Here is a 21,471-nt window from a genome sequence, read left to right as displayed (position 1 = left end):
AAGACAATGTAACTACGGTCTATTTTTCCTGGAAATCAAACCAATGATTTTTAGACCTTTTAAGCTCTATGGAACAAAGAGGGCTGCAGGTGGCAATGGGACAGAGCCTCAGATTCTGGTACGCTCTCTGTCCCGCTCTCATCTGGACTACTGAAACTGACTGCTGGCCATCCTCCCAGAGTATGCAGCTCATCCAGAACACTGAGAAACATTCAGCCAGTCACACCTCTGATAGACTCTCTAGTCTTGCTAGGATCTATCTGAAATTTGACAGCAGACCCTGTCTCCCCGTAACCTCTCTAGCGAGGATGAGCACTTTGCCATTCATATGAGAAACAAATTTACAAAGACTGGTGACAAAACATCTAACTGGTCAAAGGTTTGAAAATATTTGGAAAATAAGTTTGGAATAATGTTTTCAAAAGAAGTCTCTTCTGCTCACCAAGGCTGCATTTATTTGATCAAAATCACAGTAAAAACAGGAACAGTGTGAAATATTGTTACAATTTAAAATAACTGTTTTCTATAAAAACTAAAAAATATTATTTATTTATATGACGCAATGCTGAATTTTCAGTGTCATTACTCGAGTTTTCAGTGTCACATAACCATTCATAAATCATTCCATTATGCTGGTTTGCTGCTGAAGAAACATTTCTGATTAGTATAAATGATTTATTTAGATCCAAATGTGAACTCAACCATTCTAAGGTTTGGGCTTAAAAGTAAATAAATAAATAAATAAATATATAAATACTTTAATGCATCAAGAAAATGGCACTTATATTGTTACAAAACATTTTTTAACTTTCTATTTATCCGCATGAATGAGCAATTACTCTTTACTTAGAACACATATTATGGTTCTTTAGCAATATCATGTGCCCTCAAGTCTGGTTTATCAATTACCATTGAAGCATATCAAAATTGTTCCGATTAAAGGGGGGGTGAAATGCTCGTTTTCACTCAATATCCTGTTAATCTTGAGTACCTATAGAGTAGTACTGCATCCTTCATATCTCCAAAAAGTCTTTAGTTTCATTATATTCATAAGAGGAAGATAGTCTGTACCGATTTTTCCCAGAAAAACACGACCGGCTGGAGGTGTGACGTGTGGGCGGAGCTAAAGAATCACGAGCGCAAGTAGGCTTTTGTGTTGAGAGCATGTGGAAGCTGTGACATTACCGTGAGGAAAAAAACCATCATCCAAAACAAACCATGGCTTACAGTCAGATTCAGCCGTTTATTTATGATCCAGAATCAGATCCAGAGGCTGAAACTGAACGAGAGCAGCAGCAGCTGGGGGCAGGGCTCGAACCCGGGTCTCTGGCATGGGAGGGGACGCACTAACAAGGAGGCAGAGATATTTGAAGCAGTTTTACTCACCGCATGCGGTTCCAACACACGATCGTGACCCTTTTTCGTTGGGACTGCATTATCCTTAAGAAATAAACGATGTGCAAATCCGTCGTCAAACTGGGCCTTGTTTGTAAAACAAGCATCTTCGAAATGCAGGGAACAAACACAAACACTTGCACAACTCCGTTGATGCTCTGTAAAAATAAACTCCATCCACTGGTCCCTTAATGCTGTTTCTCTTTTGGTAATCTGTGCAGTGTTGTCTTGCCCTGGCAACCAATAACACACTCCTTTTGTGACATTTCGCGACGCTCTCGCTCTGATCAGTGAAGTCTGTTGTGCTCTCAGTGCTCTGCTATACGGGAGCGCGCGCTCTTCTGGCAGAAGTGCGTCAGGACCCATATAAGGAAATTCCGCTCCATCTAACATCACACAGAGCCATACTCGAAAAAAAGCTTTCCGAAACTTGTGACAAACCGGAAGAGGTTTTTTTGGAACAAAAATACTCCTTCAAACATACAACTTAATTTTTGAAACTTTGTCCATGTTTAGCATGGGAATCCAACTCTTTAACAGTGTAAAAAAACTCAGTATGCATGAAATAGCATTTCACCCCCCCTTTAAGATAAGATTTTCAAAAGTGCTAAAATGAAAATGTGTACACCCTCTTGAAAGTTATTATTAATCTAAATTTGAGGTAACTGAAATCAATAGACCAGCATGTTGAACCAAACGAGTTAAAGTGGAGTCATTTCTTGGCCATTAAAAGTGTTATAGCCCACTGAATCATTCTCAGACTTAATCCTTACAACGATCAGGACATTTGGCAGCGACTGATCTAAACATAGATTTATTGTCCTCACAATGGGGACAGTGGTCCGAGAGAGAGAAAAAAAGAAAAAGAAAACAAAAACAACATGGTTTTAAGTGTGAAAATAAAACAAAACACAGAAATTCAAAAACAACACTTTAAATAATCAGGCCTTCACTTTAAACTTTCATTTTGTGATTTTTTATTTTTTATTTTTTCTAGGAGGGGGGGGGGGGGTGCCAAATAAGTGTCTCAGAGTCAGCAGAAGCTATGAAAAGTGACTGAGATAGAGTAAGATACAATACAGAGAAGTGAAATGCATGGATGTTGTCCACAGCTGAAACACCTACTGTAGCCAAAACACAATCCACTCATTTAGTCTTTACCAAAGTCCATATTTACAATCCTGGGAATCCACACTTAATGATGTTAGATGCTATGGTGTTGTTAGAGGAGGAGTACAGTGAGAAGTGCCTGGTTCCCGCAGTGAAACTCTTATATAGGGATGTATGAGTGCTGAAGGTCAGTAGTTATGTTTCCATCCACCTAGTTTCTACATATGTGACTTTTAGAATATTGCATAAAACAATGCTGAATGGAAACGACAAGATGCACGCATATTTTAAAAACGCACATTAAAGACTTAACGCACTCAACTGAGTCAGATCTTTTGTTTTTGTTTTGCTTTTTTATCCAATAATATGACATGCAAACAAAATATGATGGAAAGACACTTACAAAATAAATAAATATCTCAATGTGCATCAAAAAAAGAAAAAAAAAAAGAAAAAAAAACTTGTGACTTTGCCTCAACAGATGGCAAAGTTCTCAAAAGAAGTCCATCATTAAAATGATTTTGTATAATCACCTCCCAGAACTGTCGCACGCGATCACTTCCCAGACATCAGGCAACCCAATGAAAGATTACTGTCGCTCTGAGGCACGACTCATTTATTATGTAGGAAAAAAGAGCCACAGGCTTCCCTGCTTACAGCAACTCTCATTTTTATTATTGATATTTTGCACCAGTTTCCCAGGAAGAGACAACTTTTGTTTTTTTTTCTTCTTTTCTTGAACACATGGGATGGAAACAGTGCTTTATTCGCAAATGTTTTATGCCATATTCTAATTCTGTGCTTATGGTAAATTGCTTTGTGTGATATAATGCAAGAACCTCACCACATTAATATATTATACATTGATATATTAATTACTAGAATATTACAGCTTTGTTGAATTGAATCAAGGGTGCACTCATTTATGCAACAGTTCCTTTATACAAAATGGCTAATTTATTTATTTTACAGATATTAAAAACACATTTTCTTTCAATAAGTGAAACTAAGAACGAAAAGTACAGTGCAGACAAATGAATAAATAAAACGAGGAAAAATAACAGGAAATACATTTTAATAAATACATTTAATTAAATAAGATGGATGCACGCGCACACACACACACACACACACACACACACACAGAACTGGTCCCCAAACTAAAGTGTGACTCAGTAAATACCAATAAAGTTTGTCCTGTGTTTTTCGATAACAGTTTAACTGTATTTCACCTTGGTAATAACATTATCCATCTTTTCTTTCTGCCTTTCAAATGCTCTTTTCCTCTTCTAACACACACCGTCACTTAGCTTATGCTGCACTTTTTCAGACTGCCGTTCCTCTTGGTTTCCAGATTCACCTTCATATTTCTGAATCTAATCTGCAGTGTTTATTGATGTGGCTTTCTGCAGCACCATTGACTGTGCATTAGTGATCTCATGCGACGTTTTGTGCTAAAAGCAAAAGGGATATAATCCAAAACAGGTTCATACTTCTATAGAACCATTCTTTTTTTCTCCTCCTTCAAGGCCAGTTAAAAGAGAATAAGAAGAGGTAGATAATGCATCTAAATGTCAGGTCACACAACAGTGGCTTCGAGTTTGGAGCTTTCATGGAGGAGCTCTATTATTCACTGTGTCTAAAAATAAATGCAGACCTATATGATTCAGCAGAACTACATTTGAAGCCATTTATAATGACTGAGGCCAAACAGTGAAAGGAGTACTGTGGATTTGAACAACATGGACATCATCTGCTGCATGCTGCTTATTACCACAGACAGTAATTGAATTTCAGTGTATATAAACACATGGGAAACGTTTACAGGAAACAAACTCACAAAACATGCCATTTACAACTACATTTCTCTTATGAATATATAACTGCAACACTCAGAAATGACACATGTTCGCATAAGACAGAATCAGTCTTAACACTCCTAAAAAGTGAACTCTGTCCCTGTCGTTTCCCTTGTGGAAAATAAGTGCAATTAATTGTATTGAAAGTGCACTGGTAGTGCATTTAAAATCTTAAAAGTACATTTAAAAAAAATTTATATGCAGATAATATTAATGAAATAAAATGTCATGTTAGTGCACTTAAACACCTTTATGTTTCTTAGAACATAATATCAAATGATATCAAATTAGATATTTTATTTTAAAGTATATTTTAAATCATTTTGTTTTAAATATGATGCAATTAAATTTTTTCCGAAGATCTTAACAATTTTTTAACGAAGATCTGTAAAGTGGCAAAGACTAAAGTCTCAAATCCAAAGAGATGTTCTTCATAGTTAGGACCCGTCCACGCCCCCTAATAAGCTTCATTTAAACACGCCCCCACAGGTTGACATCACTGTGTGGGAAGATTTGCATAACAGTGCCCAAATGTTCACCCAAAGAAAGAAGGTGTAACTTTTATTCTCATTGTAGTGTTGTTGTTTCAAATGTGAGTTTTAAGCAGTGTAGAGTGACAGCGTGTCATTTCTCTGATCACAAATGCAGACATTGTTTTATGTATGCAAAGCAATGCATAAAAAGACAGTATAAGTCATTATAATCAGTAATTATGTCCCCACTGGATGCAACAAATGCCTCGTTTATAATGGGTTTTATTGATTTTGTCTCGTCGCGCTGGGAGACGGCATCACAATATCTTAATGGATGTAACATTTCCGTCACACGCTTGAGGTATTCAGCTAATCACAAGGCACTGGTTAGTTGACCAATCAGAGCACACCTCACTTTTCAGAACGATGAGCTTTGTAAAAATCAAGGCGTTTCAGAAAGCTGGGGCATAAAGAAGAAACAATAATGTACAGTGCATGGAAAATAATGTGCTTATTGAACCTTAAACCGCATGAACACATTAAAATACACAAAAAAATGATCTTTTTAGCAATATCATATGACCCCTTTAATAAACTTGTGTGTGTTTTAAAAAGAGAAAACTTGTTTTGATGTGTTAAATAACACACTATTATAACAGATTATAATTTTAACTGTAGTGTGTTATGGGATTATTATATTTAAAGCTAATATATTTTAAATGGTTTGAATTACAACTTAATTATTACAAAGCTGTTAATTATCATCATGTTTCCAGCTGGTGGGAATAACTTGCCTCAGTAGAACAATTCAAGCAGCCATTTCATCAGCACCTGACCAATTAATAGCACTTACCTATTTTATTCATTTTTATTTCTTTCTTTTTCTAATTCTTATAATTCATAAAGCGTGCTATGTGTACTCTGCTAGACTGAATGAGACTTGTCACATCACTTGTCTTCTGTTGCTCTCTTGTTGGTCTGATTGCTTCTGTCTGTCTGTCTGTAAATGTCTGTATTTTACCCCGTACATAAGTCTTAAGAGCACCAAGTGTTACTGGGTCATATTGCAAAGGAGCAGCTACAAAGACACATTCTTGACAATAACTGTAAATGTCAAGTGTGTTGCTCATAAGCCCCTGGGCCGGAGACGTCACAGAGGACTTGTGTTATTCCCACGATCCCCAGGCACCGGCACGCTTATCACACTGACGCCCTGCAAACTAAGACCTTGAGCCACAGATTACCACAGAAGGTCACGAGCAAATAAATGTGTTTCCCCATAAGTGTTCAGTACTGTATGTGTGTTTGTGTGTGTACAGGTTTATCCTCCACTGTGGGGTATTCTGATCATATAAACGGTAGTAAAACCTGAAATCAAACAATGTTTTATCTGAAATTTTAAAAAAGCAGGGCTAGGTTTAGGTTAATGTAAAAAAAAAATGGTACAAGTATAAGACAAGTCCCCACAAAGATGTGTGTGTGTGTGTGTGCTCCCTCACCAGTGTCCTGGTCACAGAGCTGTTCGCAGGGGTCAGTCGTTCTCTGGCCGCAGTAGTCTCTCACCCACTGGGTGGAGGTGTTGGTCTGGTAGTACAGGGTCAGTTTGGCTGGATTTAACCAGTTGGAGACATCCAGAAAACTGCCCATGCTCACCACAAAACTGCTTCCTATAGCAGAAACACAGAAAAAACATACAGGTTTATCTTGTATCCTTCAAGGACAGCACAGCATTTCTGCGATGTCCTACGCTGAAAAATATTTAGGACAGAGTTTGCTTATAATAATTAACTACTATTAAATAATAGTAACACTTTAGTGTAGGGACCAGTTTTCACTACTATCTAGTTGCTTATTAGCATGCATATTACTATTACTACTACATTGGTTGTTTATTAGTGCTAATAAAGCACATTTTAATGCCTTGTTCTGCATGAGAAATATTTTAGATCCCTTAATTCTACCTAATACCTAGACTTAACAAATACTTACTTCATATTAATAAGCAGCAATTTAGTTTAGAAATGAGTTTGAGGCAAAAGTCCTACTTAATATTTAGTTAAAAGCGAGTGTCCTTTTAAGCTCCTTTTGAAAACTGGTGGAAACACATCCTAAGACTAAGGGCATATCTTGAAACATCTAAAGATCTCCAGGCCTCTTTATGCAGTGGCTAAGGTCATTGTTCGAGAGTCCATCAAACAAACACTGAACAAGAATGATGAGCCGTTCAGTATCTGTCAAAGGCCAGTTCTCTCCCCAAAGCAGAATGAAACAGTGTTTCTAGATGTGTGTCTGTGTGTCCATCATTTCTCAGGATGACGTGTCCATCTGACCTGTTCTGCTGATGTGTGAATTCAGCGCTTCCCAAAGATAAGGGACTTAAATTAAATTGCTGCGCTGCTTCATAATCCTGTCTGCCTTCTTAAACCCGCGAGCGGAGGCTGAGCGGGACGTGTGGACGCCTGCCAGACTGACACCCACTCAGAGACGCCCAGGAGTGGAGCAGAGACACAGGGATTTAACACAGCATGGCAGCTATTGTGCCTGAACTTCACAACACGCCAGTATGATGAGAACAAAGTTCCTCCTGGAGGAAGAAGAACTGTCTAGCTAGCAGTCAACAAATATCTGGGGGAAACAAACAAACAAAAACAACAACAACAACAAAAACTTAACTTAAATATTGTTTTGTTGGCTGTATAAAATAATGATGCATACAGTATATATATATATATATATATATATATATATATATATATATATATATATATATATATATATATATATATATATATAGGGTCAGGGCTTAAAAATGAAGTTTGTCCACAAGTGTGCACTCAAAATTCACCATGCATTTTACTTCTATGTAAAACCTGATTGCATTTTATGCCCTTTATGAAATCCTCATAAACAGGAAGGCTATAGCATAAGCTAAATTTACAGCTCAGAGCAATGGACCATGTCTGAAATGAGTTTGACAAATGGGTGGGGGTTTCAGAGAAATGTTTTGTGTGAGTGTGTGTATGTGTGTGTGTGTGTGTGTGTGTGTGTGTGTGTGAGTCCACATTTAACAGAGAAAGAGAGAGAGAGAGAGAGAGAGAGAGAGATGACCTTCTGAATACCACAGAAGAAACAATCAGCCACTGAATTTGAGTGAAGAAGTTTAATTAGGAACCTGTTGCTGGTGACTGTGACCTCTTCAAATCTCAGACTAATGTAAGTATACTAAGTATAGATTCTAATTATATAACCTTTTCAGAAGTTATGTGCAAAGTGTGGGCTAATACGAGTGATCTGAAAATATAGATTGTCTGCATCTTCTAAAAAAACACACACAACAGATGGAGCCCATGACCCTCAGCAAACCTACAAGAGTACGTCAGACAAATCACCTAGAAAACATGCTCTCTAAATTAAGATATGTTGGGTCCTGGAATATGTGTGTGTGTGTGTGTGTGTGTGTGTGTGTGTGTGTGTGTGGATTACCTACTTAACCATATTTTGGGGACAAATATGTTCCCAGAAGTGAGCTAAACCTGATAAAAGCTCCCAAAACACCCTAAAGGTAATATCTTCATTTGTAAAATTTGAATAAAAATCACATGAATATTTGTTTGTTTGTTTTTCTGTTAGGGTTGGGTTTCAGTATTTATAATAACTGGCTGTATTTAAAAAGTTAGATAGTTAAAAGTCTATGGTTTTTCTATTAAATGTCTCCATTTACAGTAGACAGCTGTAAACCAGTGTGTGTGTCTGTGTGTGTGTGTGTGTGTGCGTGTGTTGTTATACTTTTGACAATTAAATGTCCTCACTAACATGGTGGAATTTAATGACAGCTGATTTGTGAGGAAATATTATGCATCTTTACTAAATAAAAGGTTCATAAATCAGCCAAATTACACTTGTATTTAATCTAATGATGTGCAGGTTTTTGTGAGAGCTGTTTGATTGGTCAGGTATGACAGAAACCTAACATGTAATAAATCTTCTAAGATCTGTGTGTGTGTGTTATTAAGTCTTTAACACTTAAACCACCAGGGGTTGTTGTATACCTAAAACCACCCACAGGTCAAACTTACCCATGCACATGACTACTGTTTGATATGGCTAAGAAATGTATTATGTCACTGTATTATACCACTGTCTTCACAAGGTAATGTCTAGAGTCATAACATGCTTATTTGTAGTCATAAACTATCTTTCTGTCCTTATGTTTTTTGTTCAAGGCTATTTTAAGCAGACTTCACTAATCACTTTTCATAAAGGAATATAGGAATATAAATACATAATTTATTATTATTATTATTATTATTATTATTATTATTATTATTATATTTTCAGGAAACGTGCAGACTGGAATAACAGCAAATAATACAAATTGTAAAAAAAAATAATAATTAATCCAAAGTTTTAACAATTATGTGTAGGCTAAAACATCATTTGAATGTGCGTTGTGTTACTGTTTACGGTAATTCTACAGTAAGCAAGTGAAAATAGGCATTATATGGGTAAATTTGACCTGCCGGCGCTTACAGCTTAAGCTTACTTACATTTGTTTTTGTTTTGTTTTTAAATCAGAAATTGGAAATAACCCAATTTTAGATGATGCACGGAAGCAGAGATGAAGGCAGCCGGATGGTCATGGGCCCAGGTGAAGAGAGTCGCCCAAAATCAAGTGCGCTGGAAAATTGATGTTGAGGCCCTATTCTCCTTCGTGTAGTCAGTGGAATAAGAAGATCCAGTATCAGAACATTCTGCCCGTGGCATCTGCAATTTAGGTCGGCCCAATACAAGCAGCCGCAGTTTCTCTAGTCTCCATTTTGTTTTGTTTCTTTCATCAAACCACTCAGATTTTAGACAGATTCAAAATATGAATGTATTAAATATAAATCTTAATTTCACATCGTGCACTGTGTGTGTGTGTATGTTGATCACGATTGCTCTCTGAGGGTTAAAGCAGCCGACACCATCTCTGACAGATGGTCCAGCAGCTCTAAACTGCAGCATCAGCATCACATGGCTTCTGCTGGCTCTCGCCCTGTGACACACTGCTACAACCACAGACATCTTTGCTTTCTTCTGAAACTTTTAAGAGACTGGAATTTCAGAGTTATATCTGAACATAAATTCAGATCTGAGCAGAAATGAACTCATAAGACCTAAGACCATGGCTTTGGCCATGACAATTCATTTTAACTCAGTCTCTCTCTGATCCACTGAAAAACTGCCCAAGCTAAATCAGATTTAGCATGCAATTTCAGAAAATCTTTCCAAATCCATAAATAGACATTTATTTTATTTATTTATTTTTCTCCTACTGTATGCATTTTGATGTTTGCACTACATAACTAGCTCCATGTGCATAGCTTTTTTGAAATAGTAAACTTGCTCAATAGCAGACCAAGTAAAGCATTGCACTTTACTATTTTAGCACTATTTTCAAAAGCTTAGAATACATTCATAATGGTACATGATTTGTAGACTAATACATTTTGCTACATTTTGATACATTTTGATGTTTGCATTGCAGCCCCCTGAAACATGAGCCACTTAAAGGTGCTGTATGCAAGTTTTTTACTCTACTAAAGCATACAATTACCATAATAATATGTTTGCAGATATTTCAGAAACATACTTGTTTATCTGAAAAACAATGCACCGGTCAGTTATTCTCCTTTGCTTTGGTTTGGGAAACCCACCCACTGCCAGTTTACGCAATTGTATTTCGGCACCCCGGGTTGCCAGTTGGTGGAAAACACAGCGTATTTCATCTCATACATCCTGAAGTGTGCTCCTTCCTGTTGGTGTAGTCAAACTAGCAACCTGTGCATGTGTCAAGTCTGAGGAGGAGGGGCCGGATAAAAAAAAAATAAAAAAAAAACCTCTCCAATATTTAGATTTTGGACTGCAATACCTATAGTAGTTCAATTCTACATACTGCACCTTTACATCTGTTTCAGATAAATCTGAAGGCACTGCTAGTTCACTTGGAAAGTATCATTTTGCCAATCAATGTTGTTTATTCAAATGCATGAACTAAATAACAGTGTAAAGATTCTTTGAACACAATGTAAGTCACATTAGATACAAGTGTCTCCTAAATACATCACAGTAAATATAAAAAGGCCTACCATTCACCAAGTTGGTATCAGGTAAATTAATGCTGATATAATTAAAATGTAGTTTGTTATGTTGTTCTGAATCTACTTTAATGTACTAAAAAGGCCCTATGAAAAAAAAAAAACAGTCTAGGTTTCTAACAGTCTTAAAATAATTCAGTGTGGATGTCTGTAGATTGCTCACCGTCAGCGATGAAGTGTTCAGGAACATGGAGCGTGACCTTGACGGTGAGAGGACAGGACGTTTGCGTGCCGTACACGACCGCCACCACACACGTGCAGACCGTGATCAGTGTTAATGTGGCCTTGCTCATGGGACTCTGAGGGCAGCCTGTGGGAAAAGACAGAAGAACACGATTATACAGATCAGACTCCTGCTGTGACATTATTTTCTCACGATGTCACACCTCTCCCACTCACCATCAAATATCTGCTGCCTTCCACCATTATCAGCACTATTGTTCAAAAGTTGTGTCTTTGCTAAGACAGTTTTTTAAAACATAGTTTCTTCTACTTACAATATTATGGACTTATGAATATTATGAAAACATTATTACAATTTAAAATAATGTTTTGTAAAATGTCATGTGATGTAAAGCTAAATTTTCAGAATTATAACTCCAGTCTTCAGTGTCACACGATCCTTCAGAAATCGTTCTGATATGCTGATTTGCTAAAATAACTATGCATAAGTGTAACACTCTCTGGAACGATTCTGTTCACTCACACTAATCTCAATGTTTCAAAAGCTTTCCTTTTTTAGCTGCTTATGAAAAATGTTGATTCTGAAGTTTAATCATGTCACTGTCTAATAGAATACATTCTCCACTTCCTTCCAATGGAACGTTCTATAAACCTTGCCTGGGTGAGCAACAACAACCAGACGAGGGGCGGAGCTTAGACAAAGGTCAGTTTGGAACACTTAATACAGCAAGCAAGCAGCTCTAATGCTTCAATAAAACAAGGAAAGACAAGCGTCCTGATGCTTTCTGAGGACAGCCGGGCCATAAATTGAATCCTCAAGCTCTCTGTAGAGTGGACGTGGGAGAGAGAGTGTTTATCCCCACGTCTCACAGCTCTGTGATGATGATGATCAGATTTATGTAACAAAAAAGCTTTAAGTCCAACAGCAGTTATTTGTCTGTGAGATAGAGGTTAAACTAAAACTCTAATATCCACATCTAGTAAGAACCGACAAATAGGTTTTGACAGCTTTGGTGAAGATTAGATGCTTTGAAATCAAAGAACAGCATGTAACAATGAACAGGTAACATTGATACCATTAATCGATATAATTGTTAATAATCTTATGAATATATTGGCAAACAAAGTTTATATGCTATTTATTGTGTTCTTTAAGTAGCTAAGAAAAGTCCTTGCTATTACTTGACTGATTTCTTTATGCAGAGAAACAGATAATGGGTTTTCATCATTATCCGACAGGACTTAGATATCAGTTTTAGCCTGAAAATAATATATAATCACTGTTGTCTTGGAAACTGTACTGAGATAAACCCGACTAAGTGTCATAGAGGGCCTGGTGGGGTGAAATAAAAAGTGAAAGTAACTTCTCTTCAAGCAACTTCAAGAACCTGAGATTTCTGTAAATTGCATCCAGAGATCTAACAGATGCTTATATTAGTTTAGGTATCTCTGCCGTGTTCGGCGCTGCTCCAGGGGGTCACACCTGGCGTGTTCTTCACAGTGCAACATTCACAGTATCTCACGTCTCTTCCAGAACAATCTGTTCCTAACTGTAGCCGTCTGTGAACAGCGCACAATTATTAGCACAATCTTGACTGGAGATAGGAAGATATTTAAAAAAAAATGACAATGGGCTCTGAACATGTGGATTTGAAACTGGTGGACATCAACACAGGTAAACAAATGTGTAAAACAATCAAAAATGAGATGATGGCACCATCCGGAAGTGGTTCTGAACTCATGAATAATTGTTAAAATTAATAATTAATGTTAGCTAAAATCCATGAATAATATTAACAGTTACAACTTGACGTGATTGTAATAATGCATTTCGTAAATGTTTAAATTACAAAAGCTAAGATTAACAAGTGATTTAGAAATATTTTCACCAGTAGTTCATGTTAGTAATGCAGTTAAATAATGAAAGTTATTGTGAAGTGGTGCACAATGTGTTATAGGCCAATTTGCATGACACAATTTAAAATCGAAACTTGACTTGGATACATTGACAGGAAATAAAATCAGTCAATTAAAAAAAAAAACAAAGTGAGATAAAAGCCTTGAATCCTTTTAAAATTATTTATACTATACCTACTTTGTATATGTTTTATATGCTTTTATACAAAAGTTTTATACATTGTAATGCCTTTTCTTATAAGTGAGTCATCGTATTATTCATTGATTTATTCAAAAACACTGAATCACTAGTGTGTTCCTCTGTGTTTAAATGGTTTGGAACAATTCTTGTTAGATATATAAAACTGTCAATACTGAGGCCAAAATCGAAATTACTTAATGTTCACTTTTATCTTATCTTTTTTTGTCACACAAATTTTCTACAGTTTCTCTCCCCACAACTCACTGAATAGTTTTTTTTTTTCTTTTTTTTTTTTTTTTGCCTTCACACAGACACACATACATACATATATAATGCAGTTTTGATCCACTGGCTTGTAGAGTCATTCTTCAGAATCATGCATATTCAAGAACTATTCTGAGCTAAATTCTTAATAAGAACCTTACATTAATCCCAATAGTAATGTTGTTATTGGCCCAAAACACAATACAATTGACTTTGAATAAAGTGATGTGGTGCAAAAGCATTTAACAGGATTGTTGTAATGTTGTCTTCCAATTACAATGTATGATTTATTACAAGACATGCACAAATAAATACAGTGATGTAACCAGATCTTACTAATGTAGCCCATTTTCAAATTTAAGCACATTAATTCCAAACCAACTGTGACGGGATTGAAATAACACATTTGGGCTTGTAGGGTTTATAAATAACTATTGCTACCTACATGTATAGGTTTTGTCAAGGTTCGCCTACTGGAGATGAAGAAGCATGGAGACGAAGAGGATTAACATACAATAGTCTTTATTTTACCACATAAGGGAGGACATGGAACAGGCAGGAACTAACATGTACGACGAGGGGTAGACAAATAATAATACCATACAAAGAACTCTGAACAAAACTCTCCTTAAGAACATAATCAGGAGAAGACGAGACACACCTGGAATCAAATTGGAAACAATCAGGGAGCAGGAACAGGAAGATAACCAAATAAGGGCATATAGACACAAGAGGGAAAACCGGCTATTTTATTTTATTTTTTTCTAAATATTTTTTTTGCTAAATAAACCCCATTATACTGGCAAATTATATATATATATATATATATATATATATATATATATATATATATATATATATTTTTTTTTTTGTTACAATGATTCATATGCATGACTAATACACAAGGAACTTAAAGATGCATAAAGGGAGGAATACTGCAGTGTTTAGACATTGAATAGTCACTGAAATAATGAAGTACAACGACACAATGTTAAACGTGGAACGGGCCTCAATCACTGTGAAAGACCTAAGAGCACTTTAGCATATGTACGGACACAACAGCATGTTAACGCTGAACACACACACACACACACACACACACACACACACACACACACACACTCACACACTCTCTCGGGTTTTAGAAGTGAATGAGCAAGTCCTTGACAAAGCTTAGCAGAGCTTCACACTTGTGTGTCCTTCATGCTAGAGAGCATCTTCCACACAGTGCTCAATAACACCACTGGCTGTGCATTGATAACGCTCATGCATACAGTACTGTACATATAAAACATGACAACCACTGGTTAGATGCACAAACACAAATGTACAAATGCACACCCACAATATCCTCTTGAATATGGCTCAGCTATCAACACAGATGGAGTTTAACTGATAATTCATGGCTATAGCGGCTCAGAAGAGCAAACAGTGGCTTGAGGAATCAATAATGAACCCTGTTCTGGCCCTTCTGCTCAGAGCTCCTGGTTTTCAGCAGTTCTATCACTGCAGCTTTTGATACAGGTCGATTTAGACCGACACCACCACAATGAAAAGGGCTGAAACTCAGCGAAATAAAATGTGCTTGCCAATTTATTTTTCTTCTTTCTTTTTTATTTTTGCAGTTTTGCAAGGGAGAACACACAACAAAAGATAACTGTGAACAAAATAAATAAATAGGTGGTTGCTGCATGTGCAAAACCCACCACCAAATGTTTTGTCTGCCCCAAATCTCTATGATATATATTATGGTCTGTAGATATGGCTTGGGTTCAATGTACGTTATGGGTTTTATCATACTCCTGGTAAAAATTGCAAGCTCGACCATTCAGAAAGGTAACAACAAACCTCTCACCAGCTGTATGATTTAAAGTATCATTCACATCCGTATCACAAACAGTGTGGGAAAAAACTGTGAGCAATAACAATAGTGATGATTGCTTTGGGAGGAGGACTATAATATCACAGTCTCAAGCCATTCACTAAAAGGGAAAAGTACAAAACAAGTCCATTTCATGGTTTGAGAGCCTTTCAAAACAAACAGGCAATAAAAGTATGACGCCGAAAATAAATTTGTGTTTCTCAGCATTCAGTGCAATATCGGAACAGCCTTCAAAGAAGAAAGATGCTTCCTGTCTGCAGTCATAATATCTACAACTGCAAATAACTGCACATGCTAACCCGCCTTGTGACCAGTGACTTTATAATTTAACTCCTAATTTACTGCTTATTAACTGTCAGTTAGGTAGTTAAGTTTAGGTCTTATATGATTAAGCTTGCCATTATAATAGGGTTAGGGTTATATATATATATATATATATATATATATATATATATATATATATATATATATATATATATATATATATATATATATATATATATAAATAAATTAGATCTGTGAAACTGTCAAAATATTAACCTGTTATATAGTTTAATAATTAGCATTTGGGAGTATTTAGGAGTGTTAGCTATGATATTAGTTTAAACAGCACAATAATAACAACATTATTAATATTATTATTATTATTTTCACTACATCAGTTTATTGAACACACAACATAATTTGAGGTATGATGGAAGCAGCATGTGTTAGAAACAACCCAGGCCTGTTGCAGCATTTCTGCAACAATATATCATTATTTTAGATTATTGCATGATTCACTAAGTGAAATGTCCAGTGAGTTGAGATAAACATGTTTTATTTTCTCTGTAATAGCTAAACATGAATCTTGCTATGTTTTATTACATTGGTTGTTGTATGTATCATGGCAGTTTGGGAATTAAATGTGTGGCGAGTGGTGCTAAAAGGTTTCTGTATCACATTTGAAATTAATATACCACTTCACTAAACCTAACCGATGGTGATAACAAAAGCAAATGTTAGATAAAACACATTTGTTGAAGCAACCATGTCATTTTTTTTGTTGTTGTTGCTTCTACATGCATTTGAGCTCTTTTATTGTAGCTCGTGTTTCATGGGACTCGTACTTGTGCGCTTCGAATCGCAATGGTTACTGTACAAGGTGCGCTATCGAGCAAGTTTACTACATCAGAAAAGCCAAACATATCTAATACAAACATCAAGATGTACAGTATGAACTCATAACATGAATACTGTGCAAGGAACTACACAGAAACATAAAGGTTGTTGGTGTTTTACTACCACTAGTGTTCATTTCACCTGGAAACTGCATTGAAATGTACGTATTGGTATTTTTTTGGAGTTTTGCAAAGCTCTAGAAGCACATTTTCCCCCCACAAAGAGCCTAAACTGTGTGGAACTATTAATGACTTTGAGAAAATGCTGCCTAGCTTTTAAGAACAGCATTAAAGAGTGCATATGAAGCCTAAAATGCTGTCTACAACAGGTACACACCTCACTGGGATTTGAAACACAGTTACAGTTTAAAGTTCATATTTCTGTATTAAATTCATCATTGCGCGATTAAACAGTCTGAGAGTGATGTTTGTCTCTTGTGAGGCGCCGCTTCGTGATTCATCATGAATTCTCAGTGGGCCGTATTGAAAGCTGGTGATAGATGAGTGTGACTGCAGGACTCTGATGTTACACGCTGGGCTAATCATCTCTACCAGGAGTTGTTTGTCTCTCATTCCTGGTAAAATAACAACAGGGAGCGGCTGGTTTTGCCTCCTCCTCCACTTTTACAGACACGATGAGCAGCTTTGCATTGAGAGATCTTTGTTCCCGAAAAATCCATTTGGCTTTGTTTGATGTGTGTCTTTAGGTTTGTGATGCAATCTGCTGCATTGATTCATGAATCACCACTTTAACATTAGTGGACGTCTAAACTGGTGTTATTTTAATATCGTTAAATACACTTTGTTAATTGTGACGAGTGGGGCGGGGCCAAGAGCCGTAGGAATGGGGCGAGACCAGTGGAGTGATTTGAGAAAAGAGCGACACCTGCTCGACCCACCGGTCTCGAGTCCCACGGAGGAGATGGAAGGATATAAAACCGGAGCGGCGACCATGAAGGACGAGAGAGGACCAGGCCTGGATTTATTTTGTGTTGTGATTTTGTTTGTGCACGAAAGTCGTCAGGGGCGGAGCCAGAGGGGTGGCTTGGGGTGGCCCACGCCACCCCTGAGATTCGATTGGCCACCGCAGGTGCCACCCCAAAATCCTACTCTACGATTGGCCATTAACGTGGTCAAAGGCGGAACCTTTGTTGACGCACTTTGCTGCCTTTAAATCAGCGCGGGAGCTTTGACAGTCAGACACCAGAACTCAGAAATGTAAGTAGCAAGTGTTTGATATAAGCTAACCAACGATACATGGCTTATTGTTTTTTTAGCATGTGAGTGTACAGCAGTACTTACGTTACTTGTGCTAGCACGCAAAGATATCTATTTACCCATCACATCTGCCTTGATATCTAATCGCACACACAGCCCAGTATCACGTCTGTTGAATCACGTCATGTAACGTTAAGGTAATTTATCTACTGTACGTTACCTGCCTACTCAGTCGACATCTGCTAGGTCATTAACTGTTGGCTACTTTTGTAAAAAAGCATTTAAAGATTTATCATTAGCAGACGCAATTTTGTGCAAAAAAAACGTAGCCTACATTATATTTTAACCAAATTAAACACGCCATAGCTCGCCCTTACCTTCAGGAAATTAGGCTTTAGGCTATATATTCCCAGATAAATTCCACGCAAGGTTTCGTTTTTATTTGTTCTATAGGCTATACAGTCAATGTTTTCAAGCCCTGTGTTGCTAACATACCTATGCTGTGAAATTAAGGTCTAGCCTACTGGTGGGTTTAGTTGAATTTGAGTAATAGGATATGCAACCATTTACATCTGGAGATAGTTATTTGTGTTCGCCAAAATCATAGAAATTATCATTACAAGACACTTACAGCATCTCTTGTAATCCAAGAAAGATTTTCTTCGAGTTGTTAGGCTTTAGAGCATTTATTTTAACAAACGACATGGAAAACATAATTAATTTCATCCACATATCCTTATGCACAATGCACAACAACAATTTAGTTTAAACCGTGAGAATCAAGCAAACCTCATGGCCATCAGGGCCTTAAAGTGACAGGCACTGAATTCGACTTGCACATTAACAATGCAGTAATGACATGAAAGAGTAGTCTATATCGTTTAAACTTTATAAATAGTAACAGTTTAGCTCACAGGTCAGATGTGGCCTTTTATTAAGCTTTAATTATGTGTAATTAATTGTAAATAATACATTCTTTTGTTGTGCATTGTGCCATTCCACGTTTGTTTCATTTCAATTTCTAATAATAATGTAAGTAATAATTACTAATAATGTAAATGGGGAAAAAAAAGTATTTAATTGGTGTTTATGTAGCCTAGGGGTTGGTTGGACTGTTCTGAATGAAATCTGACTTCATTGCAGTATGAAAAGGAACCAGAATATCCAACAGTTCTTCGTTAGAAAGAAAAGCAAACCTGATGAAGACAGTGAACTGATCAGATTAGCTGAAGTTAGCAGTACCAGCAGTGGTTCAGATAATGTTAGCGAGTCAGATCAGGATGATGACAGGCAGGGTAAAGCGACTGAGCTAGCAGCTTCACCTGATGACCTGGGTATGTAAAATCTAGAATTAGATTTTATGGTATCATTGATTTAATAGGCTATGTATTTGGAAAAACAATCTTAACAGCATTTTTATTTAGCCTACACAAAATAAAAATGTTTAGGCATCTAAGTGAAATCATTCTAAATTCTATTTCAGATTCAGACAAGGGTGCTGGAGACACTTCAGATCCTTATAAGGGTATGACATCTCAGCTATATCTGATTGAATTGCACTTGTTTTAGTTAATACAACAAAATGTATTTTACATTTAAATTTAGGTCCATCATCATCATCATCTTGTCTCACTGGTTGTCCACGTGCAGCTACAAACCCAACCCCTGGACCTCATGGTGTGTACTCTATGTTTTATCCTGGTTAAAATATATATAGAAAAAAACATGTTTGTATGATTTGCTGAATTACTTTTGTTCTTTCCAGAAATCTCCCAATCAAGGGCAGCAGATCCAACTCAACCTGTGCTGAGGATGTTTTCCAAGACCACACAAGGTCAGAAAAGAAGGGCATTCAACCCGCAGTGGTACAGCAAGTATTCTTGGTTAGAGTATTCTGTTAGCAAAGATTCAGCTTACTGTTATGCATGTAGACATTTCTCACTCCCTTCAGCGTCAGAATCAGTATTTACGTCCCAGGCAGGTTTTTCACATTGGAAGAAAGCGCTGTATAAAGATGGAGGCCTTACATTGCATGACCGGTCTGACAGTCACGTTAATGCAATGTTTGCTTGGAGAGAATATAAGAATCGTATGCTGTCTGATTCTGGGTTAATGGATTTAATCGATCAAGAGTACAAAAGAAAAGTTGAGGAGAACAGGAGATACATAAAAACAATTGCAGAGGTTCTGTTGTTAACAGCAACTCAGAAGCAGGCTCAGAGGGGTCACCGGGAGTCAGAGGACTCTGACAATAGGGGGAATTTCATAGAAACTCTAACTGTGATTGCTAATCATGATGCCCTTATAAGTGAGAAAATGAGGGAAAAGGGGAATGTAAAGTACACATCTGGAACCATACAGAATGAAATTCTGGAGTGTCTTGCAAACATGGTGAGGGATGACATTGTAAAGGAGGTGAAGGAGAGTGAGGTTTTCTCAGTAATTGCAGATGAAAGCAAAGACCTCCAGAAAAAGGAGCAACTGTCGTTGGTAGTGAGGTATAACTACAGTGGGGCTATACATGAAAGTTTCCTTGATTTTCAGCATGCTCAGGATTTGGATGCTAAGGGACTTAGTGATAAAATCATACAATGCCTTGAAAAATATGGGCTCAATTACAAGGAGAACCTGATTGGGCAAGGCTATGATGGAGCAGCTGTGATGAGTGGGAAACACTCGGGTGTGGCAGCCAGAATTCAGGCAGAGGCTAAACAGGCATTTTATGTCCACTGTAATGCCCACTGCCTGAATCTAGTCTTAGTGGACACCGTGCAGTCAGTGGCAGAGGTAGATTGTTTCTTCACCCTCCTCCAAAGACTCTATGAGCTGCATCAGGCCAGAAGGGTTGTAAAGAGAAAGATGGACAGTGGGGCAGTACAATTGGGAAGTGTTACAGACTTCACTGTATTTTTGGAACCCTATAAAGAGGTGTTCCCTGACCTCTTTAGACCTCTTTAGGCTTTGCAAGGTTGCCACAGCTATCCCATTGAGTACTGCAGGCTGTGAACGGAGCTTCTCAGCCCTGAAGCTAATAAAGACACACTTAAGGACCACCATGGTTGATGGTAGGCTTAGCCACTTAGGTGTGTTAAGTATTGAATCCAGGAGAGCAAAGCTTTAAATATGGATGACTTTATCAAGGTCTTCGCCAGCTCACACAAAAATCGGCGCATTCAGTTGTTTTAACAACAATATATAGATGGGCAAACAAATTGTAATTCATTGTTCCATGAATAAAAAGTATTTAGCTGAGGACTTGGATTTTGGATATTAACAGCTATAGAAATAGATGGCCAAAGATATTATGTTTGAGTTGTTATTGTAAAAAACAAAAAGTCTTGAAGGTGTATTTTTATGTTTGAGATGTTTGTTTATTTATATTTGATTTTATTCAAATAAAAATAAATTTAATGTAAGAGTACAGCCTTTGTCCTTCAATTTATGAGTATGGTGTTCGATGCATGATTTTATGATGCCACCCTTGAATTAATCAGTGCTCCACTAAGGCCACCCCTATTAAAAAAGTCTAGAATCGCCACTGGCAGTCGTCCCTGAGGGGCTGCCACGCTGTTTTGTGATTATTTGATTATTAAACTTGATTTGATTGTCTGCCGGTTCCCGACTCATTCTTCCCGATGATTATGACATTTGTACTGCTTTACATTAATATTTTGATTTAATTAATTAATTGT

The 21,471-nt window shown here is 37.0% G+C and overlaps 1 protein-coding gene across 2 annotated transcripts in view; it reads right to left on the bottom strand.

Moving 5' to 3' along the window:
- LOC127989645 (astrotactin-2-like) overlaps positions 1 to 21,471 on the bottom strand; it is a 463,909-nt gene that overhangs the window by 233,176 nt on the left and 209,262 nt on the right. For both annotated transcript variants that reach the window (XM_052591441.1, XM_052591440.1), the window contains 2 exons: positions 11,138 to 11,284; positions 6,337 to 6,504 (listed from right to left, as the gene is read on the bottom strand). In XM_052591441.1, the coding sequence (XP_052447401.1) occupies positions 6,337 to 6,504; positions 11,138 to 11,284 (315 nt within the window). The remainder of the gene's footprint in view (positions 1 to 6,336; positions 6,505 to 11,137; positions 11,285 to 21,471) is intronic.

Source organism: Carassius gibelio, chromosome A5 (assembly GCF_023724105.1).
Source record: "Carassius gibelio isolate Cgi1373 ecotype wild population from Czech Republic chromosome A5, carGib1.2-hapl.c, whole genome shotgun sequence".
Lineage (NCBI taxonomy): Eukaryota > Metazoa > Chordata > Actinopteri > Cypriniformes > Cyprinidae > Carassius > Carassius gibelio.
The sequence above is the reverse complement of the archived record's forward strand: the minus strand, read 5'-3'. Positions and strand labels throughout refer to the sequence as shown.